This window comes from Podarcis tiliguerta, assembly GCF_965153285.1.
Source record: "Podarcis tiliguerta genome assembly, chromosome: 14".
NCBI classification, from domain to species: domain Eukaryota; kingdom Metazoa; phylum Chordata; class Lepidosauria; order Squamata; family Lacertidae; genus Podarcis; species Podarcis tiliguerta.
This window is the reverse complement of record NC_139547.1, coordinates 45,859,161-45,875,354: the sequence shown is the minus strand read 5'-3', so window position 1 is coordinate 45,875,354 and position 16,194 is coordinate 45,859,161. Positions and strand designations below refer to the sequence as shown.

The 16,194-nt window shown below is 46.0% G+C and overlaps 1 protein-coding gene across 2 annotated transcripts in view; it reads right to left on the bottom strand.

The window, feature by feature from the left end:
* GRIN2A (glutamate ionotropic receptor NMDA type subunit 2A) overlaps positions 1 to 16,194 on the bottom strand; it is a 219,829-nt gene that overhangs the window by 42,225 nt on the left and 161,410 nt on the right. For both annotated transcript variants that reach the window (XM_083413336.1, XM_083413335.1), the window contains exons 6-11: positions 14,379 to 14,584; positions 11,592 to 11,760; positions 11,291 to 11,444; positions 8,688 to 8,813; positions 6,131 to 6,360; positions 3,490 to 3,650 (exon numbers count right to left, since the gene is read on the bottom strand). In XM_083413336.1, coding sequence (XP_083269462.1) covers positions 3,490 to 3,650; positions 6,131 to 6,360; positions 8,688 to 8,813; positions 11,291 to 11,444; positions 11,592 to 11,760; positions 14,379 to 14,584 — 1,046 coding nt within the window. The remainder of the gene's footprint in view (positions 1 to 3,489; positions 3,651 to 6,130; positions 6,361 to 8,687; positions 8,814 to 11,290; positions 11,445 to 11,591; positions 11,761 to 14,378; positions 14,585 to 16,194) is intronic.

Here is a 16,194-nt window from a genome sequence, read left to right as displayed (position 1 = left end):
CAAAATATAGATTAAAAACCACGATTTTAAAAACAAATCCTGCATTGCGGGGGGTCGGACCCTCGGATTCCCTTCCAACTCTACCATTCTATGATTTTTTGAATACGCATAGTGGGTGAGATTCAATGTCAGTTCTACTCTAAGTAGACCCAGCAAAAATTAAGAGACCTGACTAACTTGGCTCCGTTAACTGTAATGAATCTTCTCTACACAGGACTTAGTTGGGGTCAACCCTATAAAGTTATATATCTGAACAAGCTTGCCTAAAAAAATAAGCATGCGGCAAGTGTTGAAAACTCTACAATGAAGGCATTTGTCCAATATTAAGAACTGTAGAACTGGCTTTTAGAAAACAAAACTAAAAACAGCAGAAGTTCTGATAAATGCCAGACAGCTGTGCCCGAACGCTGAAGCCCCTGATGGAGAGCTTTTCTCTCACCTCACAATCCTTCCTTAAGTTCCCTGAGACCAAAGCTCATCCCCTTAGGAGTATGTAGCAGTTGTTGTGTATTGATCATGAAAAGACCGTACATGACAGGCGATTTGCACCATCTGCTGCAGAAGGTGTCTGTCAAAGAAACCGGCGCAGACACCTTGGGATGCCCACGCTGAAAAATCACTTAAGAAAAGGAAGTCACAGCCGAGGAGATCCGTCAATGGCAATGAATGGCTCACGCTGTCAAGAGGACGGGAGGTAAAAGCAGCTGCCACAGCTGGAACCAAGTGGATTTTCCAAAAGGTGGTCCTGGTTGCCCTGGAACGTCACACTGAAGGAGCGTCCCCACCCCCATCGTTCTGCCCGGATGCTGAAGTCCAGCGCTGTGGGCCTTCTGGCGGTTCCCTCATTGCGAGAAGCAAAACTACAGGGAACCAGGCCTTCTCAGTAGTGGCGCCCACCCTGTGGAACGCCCTCCAATCAGATGTCAAAGAGATAAACAACTACCTGACATTTAGAAGACATCTGAAGGATGTTCAGGGAAGTTTTTAATGTGTGACATTTTAATGTATTTTTAATTTTCGTTGGAAGCCACCCAGAGTGGCTGGGGAAACCCAGCCAGATGGGCGAGGTACAAATAATAAATTGTTGTTGTTGTTGTTGTTGTTGTTGTTGTTACTGAGGGTTCACAAGAACCTCTTTCAAGCCTGATCCTAAGGATCGCATACCCTCCATCATTCCTCAGATGAAAATAGGGACATTTTCTACATCTATGTTGTCTCCACCACTATCACACCTCCCCATGTCCCTCCTCCTCATAGGCTAGGGCAGCAACACAGACTCAGCAGCCAAACAAAGCAAACCAGAGCCAAGTGAGTGTAATGGCCGCTCTTCAGCACCCATGACCCCTCAGCACCCCTCACAGCCATGGCCATGGCTTTGCGGACAGGCCCTGTCCCCTTTCACTCCCCCACTCCCTGCTTTCTTTATGGGAGACCAACCAACCGAGTAGTGGGGAAACGGTGAAAAACCATTCTAGGGGCATTCAAGCCACCCAGACCTTGTTTTCGTCAAAACAGGAAGTGGCGCCATATTGAGTGGAGCGGGGAAAGGGAGCGGGAGGCATAGATCTGAGAAATGTATTAGAGGGATGTACGGGTCTGAACTTCCAGTAACACGTTGAAACACTGAACGGAAAGGAAGGTCCCATAGGAATTCGGGACTCTGCATAGGAAAGGGAGAAGCCGTGATGGCTTAAGAGTTTCCATGACGATCCTGGGGCTTTCAGGGCCATTGGAGGGTATAGTGATGCTGTTCTACTGTGAGATTTCACCTGACTGCAACAGAGGGAGAGGTGAGAGAGCGCGGCCCCTTCTGTCAGCCTTGCTGAGACCACTGGGCTCCTCCTCTCCCAGAATTGACTCCACCCACAGCCTTTACTGGCTGCATCAGAGGAAGAGGCGGGACCACAAGGCCCCTTCCATCAACCTGGCTGGGACTGAATTTCTGCCCACTCTGCTGCCAGCAGTGGCGTAGCGTGGGTTGTCAGCACCCGGGGCAAGGCAAGTAATTTGCGCCCCCTAACCCGGGGCAAGGCAAGTAATTTGCTCCCCCCCCCCGCTGCACTGTCCCTCCCCCAGATAGTCCCTCGCTCTCTCTCCGCACCGCACCGCACGCCTGGCACCCTCCCCTCCACAGTGGGCGGTGACCCGGCGGCTCGGATCGGATTCGCACAGCCAGCACTGCAGTGAGAGAGAGTGAGTGAGCCAGGTAGGGGCAGAGAGCTGTGAGTGCGAGCGCCCCCCCCCCCAGATGTTGCGCCCGGTGCGGACGGCCCCCCCCTGCACCCCCCACGCTACGCCACTGGCTGCCAGATCTATCTCTTACACTAGCCACAGTCCTTGTGAACCTCCTCGATATCAGAAAAGTGGCCTGGACATATAAGAATTAAATCAATTATGTCAGAATGCTAAGCACTGGGCAGAAAGGCCAAATGCCAGTGTGTAGTCAAAAGCCGCAGCAGTAGATATTTCATTGTATTTCCATATGCTCATTCCATGTGTATCTCCGTCAAAGCAGGTCTAACAAAGGAAGCGCAGCATTTGCTGGGGAGAATCATCAGAATGGCTTAACTTGTTCAAAAATATAGTAAAGGTTCACTATCTATGCTAGCATTCGATTGACGTTGGAGAGAAATTGATTAAGGGTACATATTGATATAGGAATGTATTAGATAAAATGTAAAGAAATATACAATAACAAGAGTACATTCATTAGTAAAAAAAGAATATACAACGAGATTGACAGGAAGTGTTGGTACACATATTATTTTGAAATGGCTTTATGTCTTTGTTTTTTGTTTTTTCTTTCTATAGGTACATAAATTTGGTATATAAACTTTGAATACATGTTGGAAATTATATTATAATATGCCCTGTAATGCAATATGATAATGTATACATAAGAATGTTAATAATAATAATAAAAAGAATGGCTTAACTCGGAGATAAGGACCCGCTGTCAACCTTAGGGGCCAAATTCCCTTCTGAGCAACCCTCGAAGGGCCATGCCAGTGGTGGGAGTGGCCAGAGGCTAAAGTGGGAGGAGTAATGAACGTAAATCTTCTGTGAAATCTTGCCTTTGTGTAGAAGGCTAGTCTCTACTCAGTCAAACACAACCTTCCCTATTCTCCAACCAGGAAAACAAGAGGCACGGTCAGATTTCAAGGACACATTTCTAGGCAGGCAGAAACATTCAAGGAGGGAGACAAGCAGGCCCAGTAGGGGCATAATGTGAGGAAGGGCTGTGGTATGGGGAGAAGCGTGCGGGCCAGATACAGAGCAAATACGTGGGGTCCGACCATCAAGCTACTCTCCCATCATGCATTTCCCAATCCTGCTACCCAATATCCTAAATCTGGGAATGTTTGAAGCAGATCCGGGACATTCAATAAAACAAATACCTGTCCATTTTTCACTCTTTTGGGTTGACCGCTTTGGACATCAGAAAAGTGGAGCACCCATGGTTCAAAATAAAAATAAAACCCCACTTACCCAGTTTTCAGACTGACCAAGGCATCCTCCACTCCTTTCTGGTTATATTTCACCATGTAGGCATGCATCTCTTTATAGTTATTCCTGATATTTCTCTCCGTGCTCCCATTTGGGACAGTCCCGAACCGAAAAGGAGGTGAATAGGCGTATGGTTGTTGAAACTGGAAAGGAGGAGGTAGGAGAAAGACAAACTAAGAAAGCCGTCTTTGAACACATGGAAGAATGGGTTTTTGTCTCACCATGGACTTGATGAATTAATGAAGTTAACAAAGGCCATTGGTCCATTAAGCCCAAGTATGAGCCACTCAGCTGCACAGTAAGTTTGCCTTAGGTCAAGTGATGTCATTGGTCCATTTAGCTCAGCATTGTCTAAACCAGTGTTATTGAGTCCCAAGATGTGGATGGACTCCAATTCCCATCATCCACAGCCTGCTTAGCTGAACGATCTAAGGATTATAGGAGTTGGAGTCCATTCACATCTGGGAACCCAACCTGGAAGAACATTGGTCTACACTGAATGGCAACAGCTCTCCAGAGTCTCAGAAGCAGGGGTCTTTCCCAGTCCTGTCCGGAGATGCCATTGGTTACTGAAGCTGGGACATGGTGCGCTCCGTAGGTTGCTGGACTGTGAGTCCCATTTTCCCTGAACACTGGCCACACCAGCTGGGGATGATGGGAGTTCGAGTTCAACAACATCTGAAAGGCACCACATTGACTACTCTTGATCTGTACTGATTCGCAGCGCACAGAAACGCCGCATATCTTACCACCACAGCGGTACCTATTTATCTACTTGCACTGGCGTGCTTTTGAACTGCTAGGTTGGCAGGAGCTGGGACAGAGCAATAGGAGCTCACCCCATCATGGGGATTCAAACCACCGATCTTCTGATCGGCAAGCCAAAGAGGCTCAGTGGTTGAACCTGGTGCCTTTTGCATGAATGTTCTACCACTGAGCAGCAGCTCTCTAGGACAGACATGGGCAAACTCGGCCCTCCAGATGTTTTGGGACTACAACCCCCATGATCCCTAGCTAACAGGACCAGTGGTCAGGGATGGTGGGAATTGTAGCCCCAAAACATCTGGAGGGCTGAGTTTGCCTATGCCTGTTCTAGGATCTCTGGTGAAGAATGCTATTTGCCAGCCCAACTAGAGATGCTAAGGAATTGACTTGCAACCTTCTATGTGTAAAGAAGATGTTATCTCACTGAGCTGTAGCCTCATCAGTGGAAGATGCCTTCTACAGAATCAGACCATTTGGGATTGTTTGTGCTCAGAAACTTATTTGCAGAAGGAAATGGGAAAATGCATCCCACCAAATCAAAGCACCGCTCCATCTAGCTTGGCATGTTGACAACTTTTGACTGGGAACAACTTTCCCTCAGGCAGAGAGAGGGGGGGGGGTGTCCTCAATACTTGTTCCCAGACAGCGTATTGACTAAAATTCTGGAGAGGATGATGATTTTAATATATGCGTCAATCACTTTCATACAAAGTCTCAAAGCAACTTAAGCAGAAAAATGCAAATGGATAGAATCAATTGAAAGGCAAAATATAAAGAGCAATGCACAAGATTCCTAAAACGTTTATCTAACCACACAGTCCTGTCCTACCCCTCTAAAAGTGATGTGTCACATTAGATATAGACTTAGCTACCAAAGGTCTGGAACACCCAAAAACTGACAGTTTTGGTGTTGGGAAGAGCTTTCCACAAACAGTGGGCCTGAGAAAGTGTGTTCTTGAGTCTCCATCCTTCACACCTTCCATGGAGAGAGCCCCTAATGAAAACAAAAGATTCTGGATTGGCTCATGTGAGGAGAGGCAGTCTCTGAGGTCCTGAGCCAAGTAAGGCTTGATAGGTCAAAACCAGTAGTACTTTGAAATGACTCCAGAAAATAAATTGGGAGCCAGTGCGGTTGGGGCAGGTTCAGTGTAAGAATCAGATCTCAAATCATGTACTCCATGTTAAAGCTGTCAGATTAGTTTCTCAGTTTCCCAATCCTAAATTCAGTTCTCCACTTTCATAGCCTGCATCTTCCGCAGACTGGGACTCAAGGTGTCTTACTCAAATTAAAACCAACGCAGCTAAAATATAGAAGGCTAAAAACTTGTAAAGGATAATCATTAAAAAGTAATTATAGTATAAAAGAATTAAAACATATGTATTAAAATTCAGATTGCAAAAGAGAAAAGCACTATTTCCATACCAGTGTGCATTTTTTTAAAAAAAAAGTTTCTTAAAAATTCACCAGCATTTTAAGGTGGTTTTCTCCTAATTCATACACTTTTGCCTGAAATTTTGCTTGCCATACACATTTTTGCAAAGCAATTCCCCTAATATAATGCATTTTTTTGTATCCTGTTTTCACTAATATATGCATTTTTACACGCACTTTACCTAAATGTACACTTTCTAAACCGCATGACTTGGCTGCAGAACAGCTTTGCAAAATCCAGGGAAATGCAGATTTCAAAGGATGACTGCAATTCGGTTTGCATCTTGTTTCATAACGCGTGGGTTAGGTAGGTATGCCTTTACATGAGAACCGAAGCAAATTTCTTCCCTCTCCTATCCACCCCATCTCTTACCGCTAATGCAACAAGCCTGAGCAATGGGGAGAGAAGCAAGAAATGAAACTCACCTTCTTATCACTGAGGCCGGTCACCTGGTCAACAAATTCCTCCTGGATCATGAATGCAGCCAAGTTGGCTGTGTAGCTTGCCAGGAATATGACAGCAAAGAAAGCCCAGACGGACACCATGATCTTACTGGTGGTCCCTTTTGGATTCTGAACTGGCACAGAGTTGTTAAACACCAGGCCCCACAACAGCCACACGGCTTTCCCAATTGTGAAAGATGGTCCATGCGGATCTGCAAGTCACAAAGAACCGACGTTAGGATAAGGCATCCATTGCAAGGAAAGGGTTCCTGAGGTCTTCACCGTAATGGTACTACTGTTGTAGCAAGTTGCAGCTGACCAAGTCCTACTCAGAGTCAAAAAAATCGAAGGGATTCAGTTAAACTATTTTTAGTCAACTGGTTTCACTGGGTCTGTTCTAAGTATGATTTAGGCCACATTCTCACCAAACCAGACCCTCCAAGTCTCCCTATTTTCCATGGACATCCCTGATTTAGGTAAGTCATCGCAGTTTCTGATTTGATCCCAGAATGTCCCACTTTTCCTTAAAAAGGGTAAAGGGACTCCTGACCATTAGGTCCAGTTGTGGCCGACTCTAGGGTTGTGGCGCTCATCTAGCTTTATCGGCCAAGGGAGCCAGCGTACAGCTTCCAGGTCATGTGGCCAGCATGACTAAGCCACTTCTGGCGAACCAGAGCAGTGCACGGAAACTCCATTTACCTTCCCGCCGGAGTGGGGCCTATTTATCTACTGGCACTTTGAGGTGCTTTCGAACTGCTAGGTTGGCAGGAGCAGGGACCGAGCAATGGGAGCTCACCCCGTTGCGGGGATTCCAACTGCCGACCTTCTGATCCGCAAGTCCTAGGATCTGTGGTTTAACCCACAGTGCCACCCTATTTTCATCGGAGAAATGTTGGAGGGTATCTGACCTCCGAGCCACCAGAAGGCAATCCTGTACAGGGAAATTGTTTTTAATGTTCAATGTTTTCCTATGATTGTATATATGTTGGAAGCTGCTCAGAGTGGCTGGGGAAAACCCAGTAAGATGTGTGAGGTACGAATAGTAGTAAAATTATCATAATGGAATGGGATGTCTCTATTTTCATCGGAGAAATGTTGGAGGGTATGGCATACATTTGCAGCTCTATGGTGTCATTGTAAACAGCAATGGCTTCCCTCAAAGAATTCTTGGTGCTGTAGCTTTTAAAGGGTACTGAGAGTTGTTGCAAGACTTCTACATTCACTTCCCAGATCTACAGTTCCCAGGGTGGACCTCTTTCATCCCAGGGAACTATGAAATATAACAACCACAAACTGGTCTGGAAACGCAGAGAATTGGGCTTCAGGTTGGGAAAACGAAGAATGCAGAGAAACTCATATATCTGCCCATCTCTAGTGCCAACAAATTTGGAACAACCCTCCCCCAAGGCTTTGTGGGGGCAGCGGGCTAAGAATACAACAACAGGCTGCTGAATAAGGCCAATGGCCCATCTTAGTCCATCTCGTATACAGTGAGATTACACAAGCACCGCCCACTCAGCTCTCTTAGTCTTAATTCCCCTCGTTTACTGCCGCACACCCACCAAACCCGAAAGTCAGTTGCCCTGTTGTTGTCTTTTCATTCAGCAGCCTAACAGCCCACAGAGAGAAGCTGTTCTTTACCCTGTTGGTGCGACTAATCATGCTTCTATATCTTCTGCCTGAGGGCAGGAGATCAAGAAAGTGCCGGCCAGGGTGTGAATCATCCCTGAGAATTTTCCTCACTCTCCTGAGGCAACGTTCTTCTGCTATTTCATCCAGCGGATTCACTGGACAGCGCATAATATCTGGTGCTGTATTCACCACCCTCTGTAGGCACTTCCTATCAGTTGATGTCAAACCAGCGTACCACACCGTGATGCAGTATGAAAGGACACTTTCTATTGTGGACCGGTAGAAGGATATCATCAAATGTTGATTGACATCATTCTTCTGCAATACTCTGAGGAGATGGAGTCTCTGTTGGGCTGTCTGTACCACCTGGGTTGTATTTATTTTCCAAGTAAGGTCTTCACTGAGATAAACTCCTAGGAATTTAAAGGAAGAGACTCTCTCCACACAGCCCTCCCTGATGTACAGCGGGGCTAGTTCTCCTCTCTTCCTCCGAAAGCCCAACACTCTCAACAGCCCTCTCCTCCGTGAATCTGTCCAATTCTCTTTGAAAGCCATCTAGGTTGGCAGTCATGGCTGCCTCCTGCAGGAATGAGCTCCATAGTTTAACTGTGCCCTGCCTGAAGAAGTCCTTTCTTTGAGACGGACTTTCAGGGGCTGATCTCAGGGCCCCCTATGTGTGCAAAAGAACGTGCCCATCTCAGCCAAGGACTGTGAGAGTTGCCCACAAAGAACTAGTCCATTGTAGGCCACATATTAAATGAGACTCTCTGACCACTTCCATTGTGTGCTGTCTAACTGTTTCCCAGGAAGCCAAAACGGGGTTAAGGAGGTGCAAAGCAGTGGGAAAGGCAAGAGAGGAGACAGAAGGAAACTTCTGGTGAGTCGTTCCCTGAACACGGAGTCGTACCTTTCCCTTGTGCCAGGTTCCGGTTGTAGCCCACAGGGCTGAAGTACTCAAACACAAAGACGGCGATGGCCGACACAATCAGCAACATCACAAACATCATCACCCAGACCGAAGCGCTGAAGGGCTCTGCGGAAAGAGGAGAGCGTGAGTTGCAACAAACAGCCTTCTGCGGGGAGAGGGGAAGGAAGCGGTTGCTTGCTCGCCGGAGATTTTGTGTGTGTTTTAAGAACCAAAATAGCAGCAGGTAATCTGACTAGGCGGCTACGTCTCCCCAGAGTCGCAATGCAGGCTGGAGAGAGAGAGAGAGAGAGAGAGAGAGAGACCCCCCCAGCAATGCATCTCGAGCTGCGAGTGTCAGGAGGCGGGTCCCATGCAGGGATCTGGCCTGGGAAGAAAGCCCGAGGGGTGGAGAAGAGGTATAATAGAAACAAAAGCCCCCCCCCCCCACCTTGCAACTTTGCTCAGGGTCCCCAAGATCTGTGCTGCAGTTGGATGCATAGCTAGCACATGGAAAGATGTTAGGTTAGGTTAAATTGATTAGAGAGGGGGGCGGGGGGAGACGACAATCTCGCTTCACTGCCATTTCTCTCCTGGGATTTTGCCTCCGTAATTAGGGCACGTCCAGATCAAGGTTCTATTTCGGTTGGGGGTGGAAGGCAAAGGTTTAGCAACTCTTGGGAGGAGAGCACAGTTTGCAAGCACCCAATGCCACCGGAAGACTTGGAGGGCAAGCACAAATTTGCAGAAAACTGTATGAGCCAATGCAGACCCCAAACTCTGGGGGGCCCCATAGTTCCATAAATTCATCCCCCACGTCCCCTACCCTAAATAATAATAATAATAATCAGAATAGTGGTTTGCACAAGCCACTAAGGAAGATAATAACACAATAAAATAGCAATCAATTGCACATTTATTCAAAAGCCATTTAAAACGATTTAGTTTAATTGATTTAACAGAACTGATTAACTTGATCCAAGGATATCAGCTTTTCAAAGGCTAATAGTCATCTACGTTTCCAACACCCCCTTGCCTCTTAGCATCCTGCTAGCTAATCCCTCCTCCTCCTGTGGGTGGTACCACCCACTTTGGGGACCACTGAGCTAATGTATATCTGTAGGTGCCAATGCACGCCAGTTTTCAGAAAGAGAGGCAGCTTGAAAGCAAAGATATTTTTTTTAATTAATTTTTTTTAAAAAAAAGTTCTCAAAGTTAAAACAACAGAAGGGGAGGGACAGGAGATCTGGGCTCCATCTTCCATATGGCATCCCTTCAGATATTTGAAGATGGCTATCATATCCCCTTTTAGTCTCCTCTTTTCCAGGCTACACATACCCAGCTCCTTCAACCGTTCCTCATAGGGCTTGGTTTCCAAGATGTGTGTACCTCTGGCTTTTATGATTTTATTTTAATGCTTCGTATTTCTGAAACTTAAAAGGGGCAACAACCCTAGCAAACCATAATGCAATAACACCAAATAGGCTAAAGTAAAAGCAAACAAAAATCCGGCTTCATGGAAACCAAGGCAAGTACAAAACAGAGAGGGAGGCGTAAGGCAATAAAGTAAGAAGAACCTGCAGCAAAAGGGGGGGAACGGCTTGCACCACCTTGAACTCCTTGGAGAAAAGAAGGTGGGATGTAAACATGATAAATAATAAAGAAATGAACAAAAGAAATAAACACGCTGTAATAACAATGCAAGTCCATTGCTTCTGCTGCAGCGTCTGAAGGCACATCCGTATTCCTTTCAGGACTGCAGATCTGCCATCCTCACCATTTAATCTCTCAATCCTCACCCTGCCCCTGGGGGATTTCACAGAGCAGGCTGGCTGTTATGTACTGAGTTGAATAGGATCCAAAAGGCAGCAGTCTGATTGGTCCTAGAACAATAGGATTCAGAATGCAGCAGTCTGATTGGTCCTAGAACAATAGGATTCAGAATGCAGCAGTCTGATTGGTCCTAGAACAATAGGATTCAGAATGCAGCAGTCTGATTGGTCCTAGAACAATAGGATTCAGAATGCAGCAGTCTGATTGGTCCTAGAACAATAGGGTCCAGAATGCAGCAGTCTGATTGATCCACAGAAGCCACCCAATCCAGCTCCAGGTGGAAGTGAATCTGCAACCTGATTGGCCTACAGGTGAATCCCAGAATTAGCCAATCACGTGGGGCCCATTGTGTAAATAATGTATATAAAGCAGACATTCTGGGGGAACTTCCATTCCTCCTCACCACTATGAGCTGAATAAAGAGCATGAAATCCACTCTCGACTCTGTGTATATTTCGCTGGCGCTTGTGACCACCTAGCATCCAAAGAACTGCACCGAGAGCACGTCAAACGTGGCAGAAGAAGTTTCTAGCTCCCTGGCTGAAAGTAGGCCCCCGTCTTCAGCACTATATTAAGCAGACGAGTCTGTTCTCCAAACTTTTAAATGTGCAATTTTTAAAAGAGTGACAGAAATGTGTCATGGAACTGCTATGCGTACTGTGCAGGTTTTGGGGGTGGGGGTGGGGGGAGAATGAAAGCTGTCAAAGTATATGGGAAGGAGGAAGATAAAGCTGAATCAGTCTGTAGAAACAGGAGAACGGGAGGGAGCTTACCTAAAAAAGCAGATGGAGACACCGTGCCGTTACTCCGTGACACCATGACGCTTATTCCCGTTTCTACAAAGGGCACAGAAAAATCAACCACCTCCGAACGCTCACCATTGATGGTGAGGGATCCCACGGCCATCACGGCTTGCTTTTTGACCACCTGATGCCCAAAGAGAAGAAAGAGAGAAAGAGAAAAGACAGACAAGGTCAGTCCACCAAGGGAGGTCTGTCCCGTCTCAGGCAAAATCAGAACGTTTGTGCGTGGCCAACTTTCGACTTAAGAGCTCTTTTACCTAACATAACTTACTTCCCCAATCATTCCGTTCCACTCGTTGTTGATCTTCTTCCCATGCTTGCCATTGGTCACCAGGTAGAGGTCGTAGGTGAACTTGATGGCTTTGGAGAGCTTCTTCAGGATGTCGATACAGAAGCCCTTGCAACATTTCTTCACGTTCTTTCCTTCCTTGGTGATGTTGCTGATGAGGCAAGCAAACAAAAGCTAACTAACTAAGAAACCCAAAGGGACCTCTTGGCTTTTAAAAGGGGTAGGCAAATACTTGGGTTAGGAGGGCAGGTCTGTGCATGAGTATTTCTAGTCAGGATGCCTATGCAAAACCTCCATGTTCAGGCGCAGTGTATCTCAATATCAATTGCACAAGGAAATAACAGGAAATGCCTGCTGGCTGCATGTGCTGCTTTGGGCATTCAGGAAGTCATCGCCTGGGTGTGGAAGAGAATGTTGGACGAGAAACACCTGCAATTTGATCAGCACAGCTCTTCTTACATTTTCTGTCACACTATGACCTAATAACTAGTCATGTCCATTCATTATTCTGAGCAAAACCTAACTGAATACCACCCTATATGTATCAATATATGACATTATTATATGGGTATTATAAACAGATACCTTCCCGAGTTTCCTAAAACAGTGGCCCAGATCCAAGACCTACCTCTGACTCACCACATGGAACCCATTTGATTTAAACTTAATAATGTACATTATAAATCCCAAAATGACGCTATTAAAAAATGGGAACAAGATCTCGGCCACTCAATTGAATATAATGAATGAGAAAGACTATGGACAAAAAATATAAATTTCACAGTATGTTATCTGAGAAGAGAGAACTATATGAAAATGCATCATAGGTGGTACTTGGCACCAGAAAGGCTGGCAAAAATGAATAAAACATATAATAATAAGTGCTGGAGATGTAAGAAACAAAGAGGAACCTCCTACCATATGTGGTGGACATGCCCCGAAATTGGGAAATTTTGGAGCATGATCCATGAAGAAATAAAGAAAATACTAAGAATATCATATAGTAAAAGACCAGAGGCATTCCTTTTAGGAATTTTAAATGACGATATTCCAAAAGACAAAACTATTTTTTTCTTATACACGACGTCTGCAGCAAGAATCCTGGTGGTTAAGTATTGGAAAGGGAATCAGTTACTCACTAGGGGAGATTGGTTATGTAAGCTTTCAGAATATTTAGAATTAGCCAAATTGACAGCTATAATAAGAGAAAAATCAAAAAGTGAAGTGAAAAAGGAATGGGAGTGCCTAAATGAATTCCTTAAAAGCCAAGGTTCGAGGACAGAAATCTGGCTGAGTCTGGAATAACCTAGTGAAGTGAAAGGATAAGAAAGAGGGATTTATATCTAGGTGCTAGGATAGAGATGATCAGGAAAACAGGAAGACACAGTGAGAGGTAAAGGAGGTGCTGTGGGATTGGTGAAAATCAATGTTTGTTTTCCTTTTTAGTGTCTATATTATTAATTTGTACGATTTGGATTTTTTTATATATATGCCTGGTTTTGTGTATTGTTATTTATCATTGTTGTTGTGTAGAAAATACTAATAAAATTTACTATTTACAGAAAATAATAATAATAATAATAATAATAATAATAATAATAATAATGAATCCCAAAATGACAATTCACAGAGTAGTATGCCTTAGCATTACTACGAAATGAAAAGCAGTGGCTGTTACACTGAAAGGCTGAGAAGCTGTTGAAAAGCAGCTCTTTTTGCAATATGGGAGAAATCTAGAAAGCCCTGGAATAAACTAGGAAGTGAACAAAGTATCCTTGCTCCATGCAGAGCTCTCTCAACAGAGGCACAGATATAGGAAGGTGGAGCATGTTGTTGGGTAGAAACACACACTTTGTTCTAAATTGTCTCATGGCTTTCTCCAGCCACGTTGCAACACTCATGGAAATGGATGGAAAGCACCTTCAATCAGAAGAACGCATCTTAGCCCAGACACGCGTCGAACGTTCCTTCCATCTGGTCAGCCTAAGCCAGAATCCAACATGGCAGCAACAGCATTGCTGCGACCCATCTGTTGTGGCCTCTACTAAAATGCCCAGTGTTCAGTGACATCCACAGCTTTCTGGGAAGGATATCGCACATACGTGGTGCCACCTCTGAAAACAGGTGGATTTTGAGCGGGGACTGGGCTTGGATTCAGCAGCCACTGGAGGCCAGATGCAGTTTGGCTGTGGAATTGTAGAGCAGCAAGCTAAGATCCAACCCACTGGCCTTCACACTTAAAGCCTTCACCCTTTGGCTTTTTCAACACCAGGAAAGACTTCTCTGGGGAAAGCCCTTTGATGGTGGGTGTCAGGGACCTGCCATCGGAGCTGGAGGCGGAGAGAAGGCTCCAGAGGGATGCCGGAGAGGGTCCCAGTAGGGAGAGAGGCAGCCCATCCACTGGGGAAGGAAATCAGCGTAACACCAGTGGAGAAGGGGGGCAGATGGGGGAATCGGAGAGGTGGCTCCAGGACTCCTCGCCGGAGACCAGCGGAGAGAGTACGGGTACTCCGCTGCCCACACCCTCCCTGCGCGGAAGACTTCCGCGCAGGGAGAGTAGGAGAAGACTGGGCGTCAAACAGCTTTTATGCTGGAAGAGGTTCAAGAAACGCCCACTGATGGATGCTGCCAGCGACTGAGGCAGCCACGAAACTTGACGCTGTCCAGACAGAAAGGGCTCAACCAGGTAACCTAGCCAGGAGTGGCGGCAACGTACGCACGAGCAATCCCTAGAACCATTACAGTGGGGTTGGGAAATCATGGACTTACTTAATGATGACAAACTTCCGGCAGGGCACCGTGTTCTTCACGCAGGTCTCCGTCAAAGGGTCCATGTCCTCCACAATGACAAAAGGGGCTTCTTCCAACGTGACGATGCTCAGGTGGTTGTTGTCCGGCTCGCTGTCATTGAAGGAATTGAACCTGGGCCACACCGAATGCTTATGCAGAAGCGTTTTGTTCTCCCATTTCCCCACCTGCAATGGGGAGACGTGAACACAGCTCAGAGGCGGTTGATCTAAGCATGAGCAAAGCTGGCCATTTCAGCTTGTATCATTTCCCCCCATTCTTGAGGGCAGCTTGCCCTGTTTCCTCAACGGTCTGCAGATTTATTTTTTATAAGCAGCTTGCATTGAAGTTCAATGCATACCTACTGTTGCTTTCAGTCTGCAAACACCTAATCAATTACCTCTCGCTCCCCACATTTTCATTGTGTTTCCCTTGAACTGGAATAAATGGGGTAAGATAACATATAACGGCAATGTGATTTTTGAAATTTAGCCTGCCTTACCTGGAGATGCTAGGGATCAAACCTAGGACCTTCTGCATGCAAAACAGATGTTCTACCCCTGAGCTACAGCCCTTGTCCCTACTGTGCAGCTGCCTCATATCTTCTTCAGGAGCACCTGAAGCTGGGTGGTAGGTCAGCTGCTTTGAATGCAGAAGGCCAAAGATTCTATTCCCAGAATCCCAGTTTTAAAAGAATTCGGTAGCAGGGGGATGAGAAATATCCTGAGACCCTGGAGAATTTCCAGCGGTCAAAGCAGACAATACTGGGCTAAATACTCTGTAACGGAAGGCCTCATGTATACTCCTGATGAGATACAGAGGACTGTCAAAGGCTCCCTGTCCCCTCTTTGCCCAGGCTGCCCCACTAAATCCCCACTGAACCACCAGAATTAATTGCAGAAAAGAGAGAAAAGGCAACCTATTAAAGCAGGTTTTTGCTGGCCGGTCATCTGAAGGAACAGAGAGAGGCTGAATATAAAACTATGAAGGAATGAGACTCCTCAAGGATGCCACACAATGCAAAGCTGCTAATCAGTCCTTGGGAATGAATATTGTCCTTTATTGCACAATAAAAGATATTCATAGATCCTTCCACTCTGGGAGCGTGGGCGCTAATTCTCAAAAGAGCATTTAAAGTCTTGGCTGAGAAAGATGATGGATGCTTTGGCGAGGGGGTGTCCATTTTCCCTGCTATTTTGAAATGGAAGGAACAATTACCAGAAGCAGAACAGTTTTGAGGAAGACAACAGTATATTGTTAATCAGGTTAACACAATGGGCTGGGGATGAGGCAGGCCAGTGGCGGTGTATGAGGGAAAACCTGCTGAGACAGTTGCCTTCAGGGACCCAAATGAGTGATCTTAAAGGAGGCACTCTGCTATATTGAGGTGGGGGGTGCAGAGCCAGTGGTAGTGTAGTGGTTAGAGTGTTGGACTAGGACCTGGGAGACAAGGGTTCAAATCCCCTACTGAGCCACGAAGCCCTGGGCTAGTTGTTGTTTCTCTCAGTTAGCGCCAACACAGTTCATGGAAGATTATCCAAGGACAATAGCCAACACAGGTAACCAATTCTACACTGCCATAGATGGTAGCGATTCACACAATACACTTAAAGCACAATGATACCACTTTAAACAAGTCATGGCTTCCCCCAAATAATTCTGGAAGCTGAAGGTTGTTAGGGGTGCTGAGAGTTGGTAGGAGACCCCCTATCCCCCCCCCCAAGGAGCTTTAATTCCCAGAACAGTTTAACAATCAATCCCTTTTCTCAGGGAACTCTGGGAAAGATGTTATTTTGCC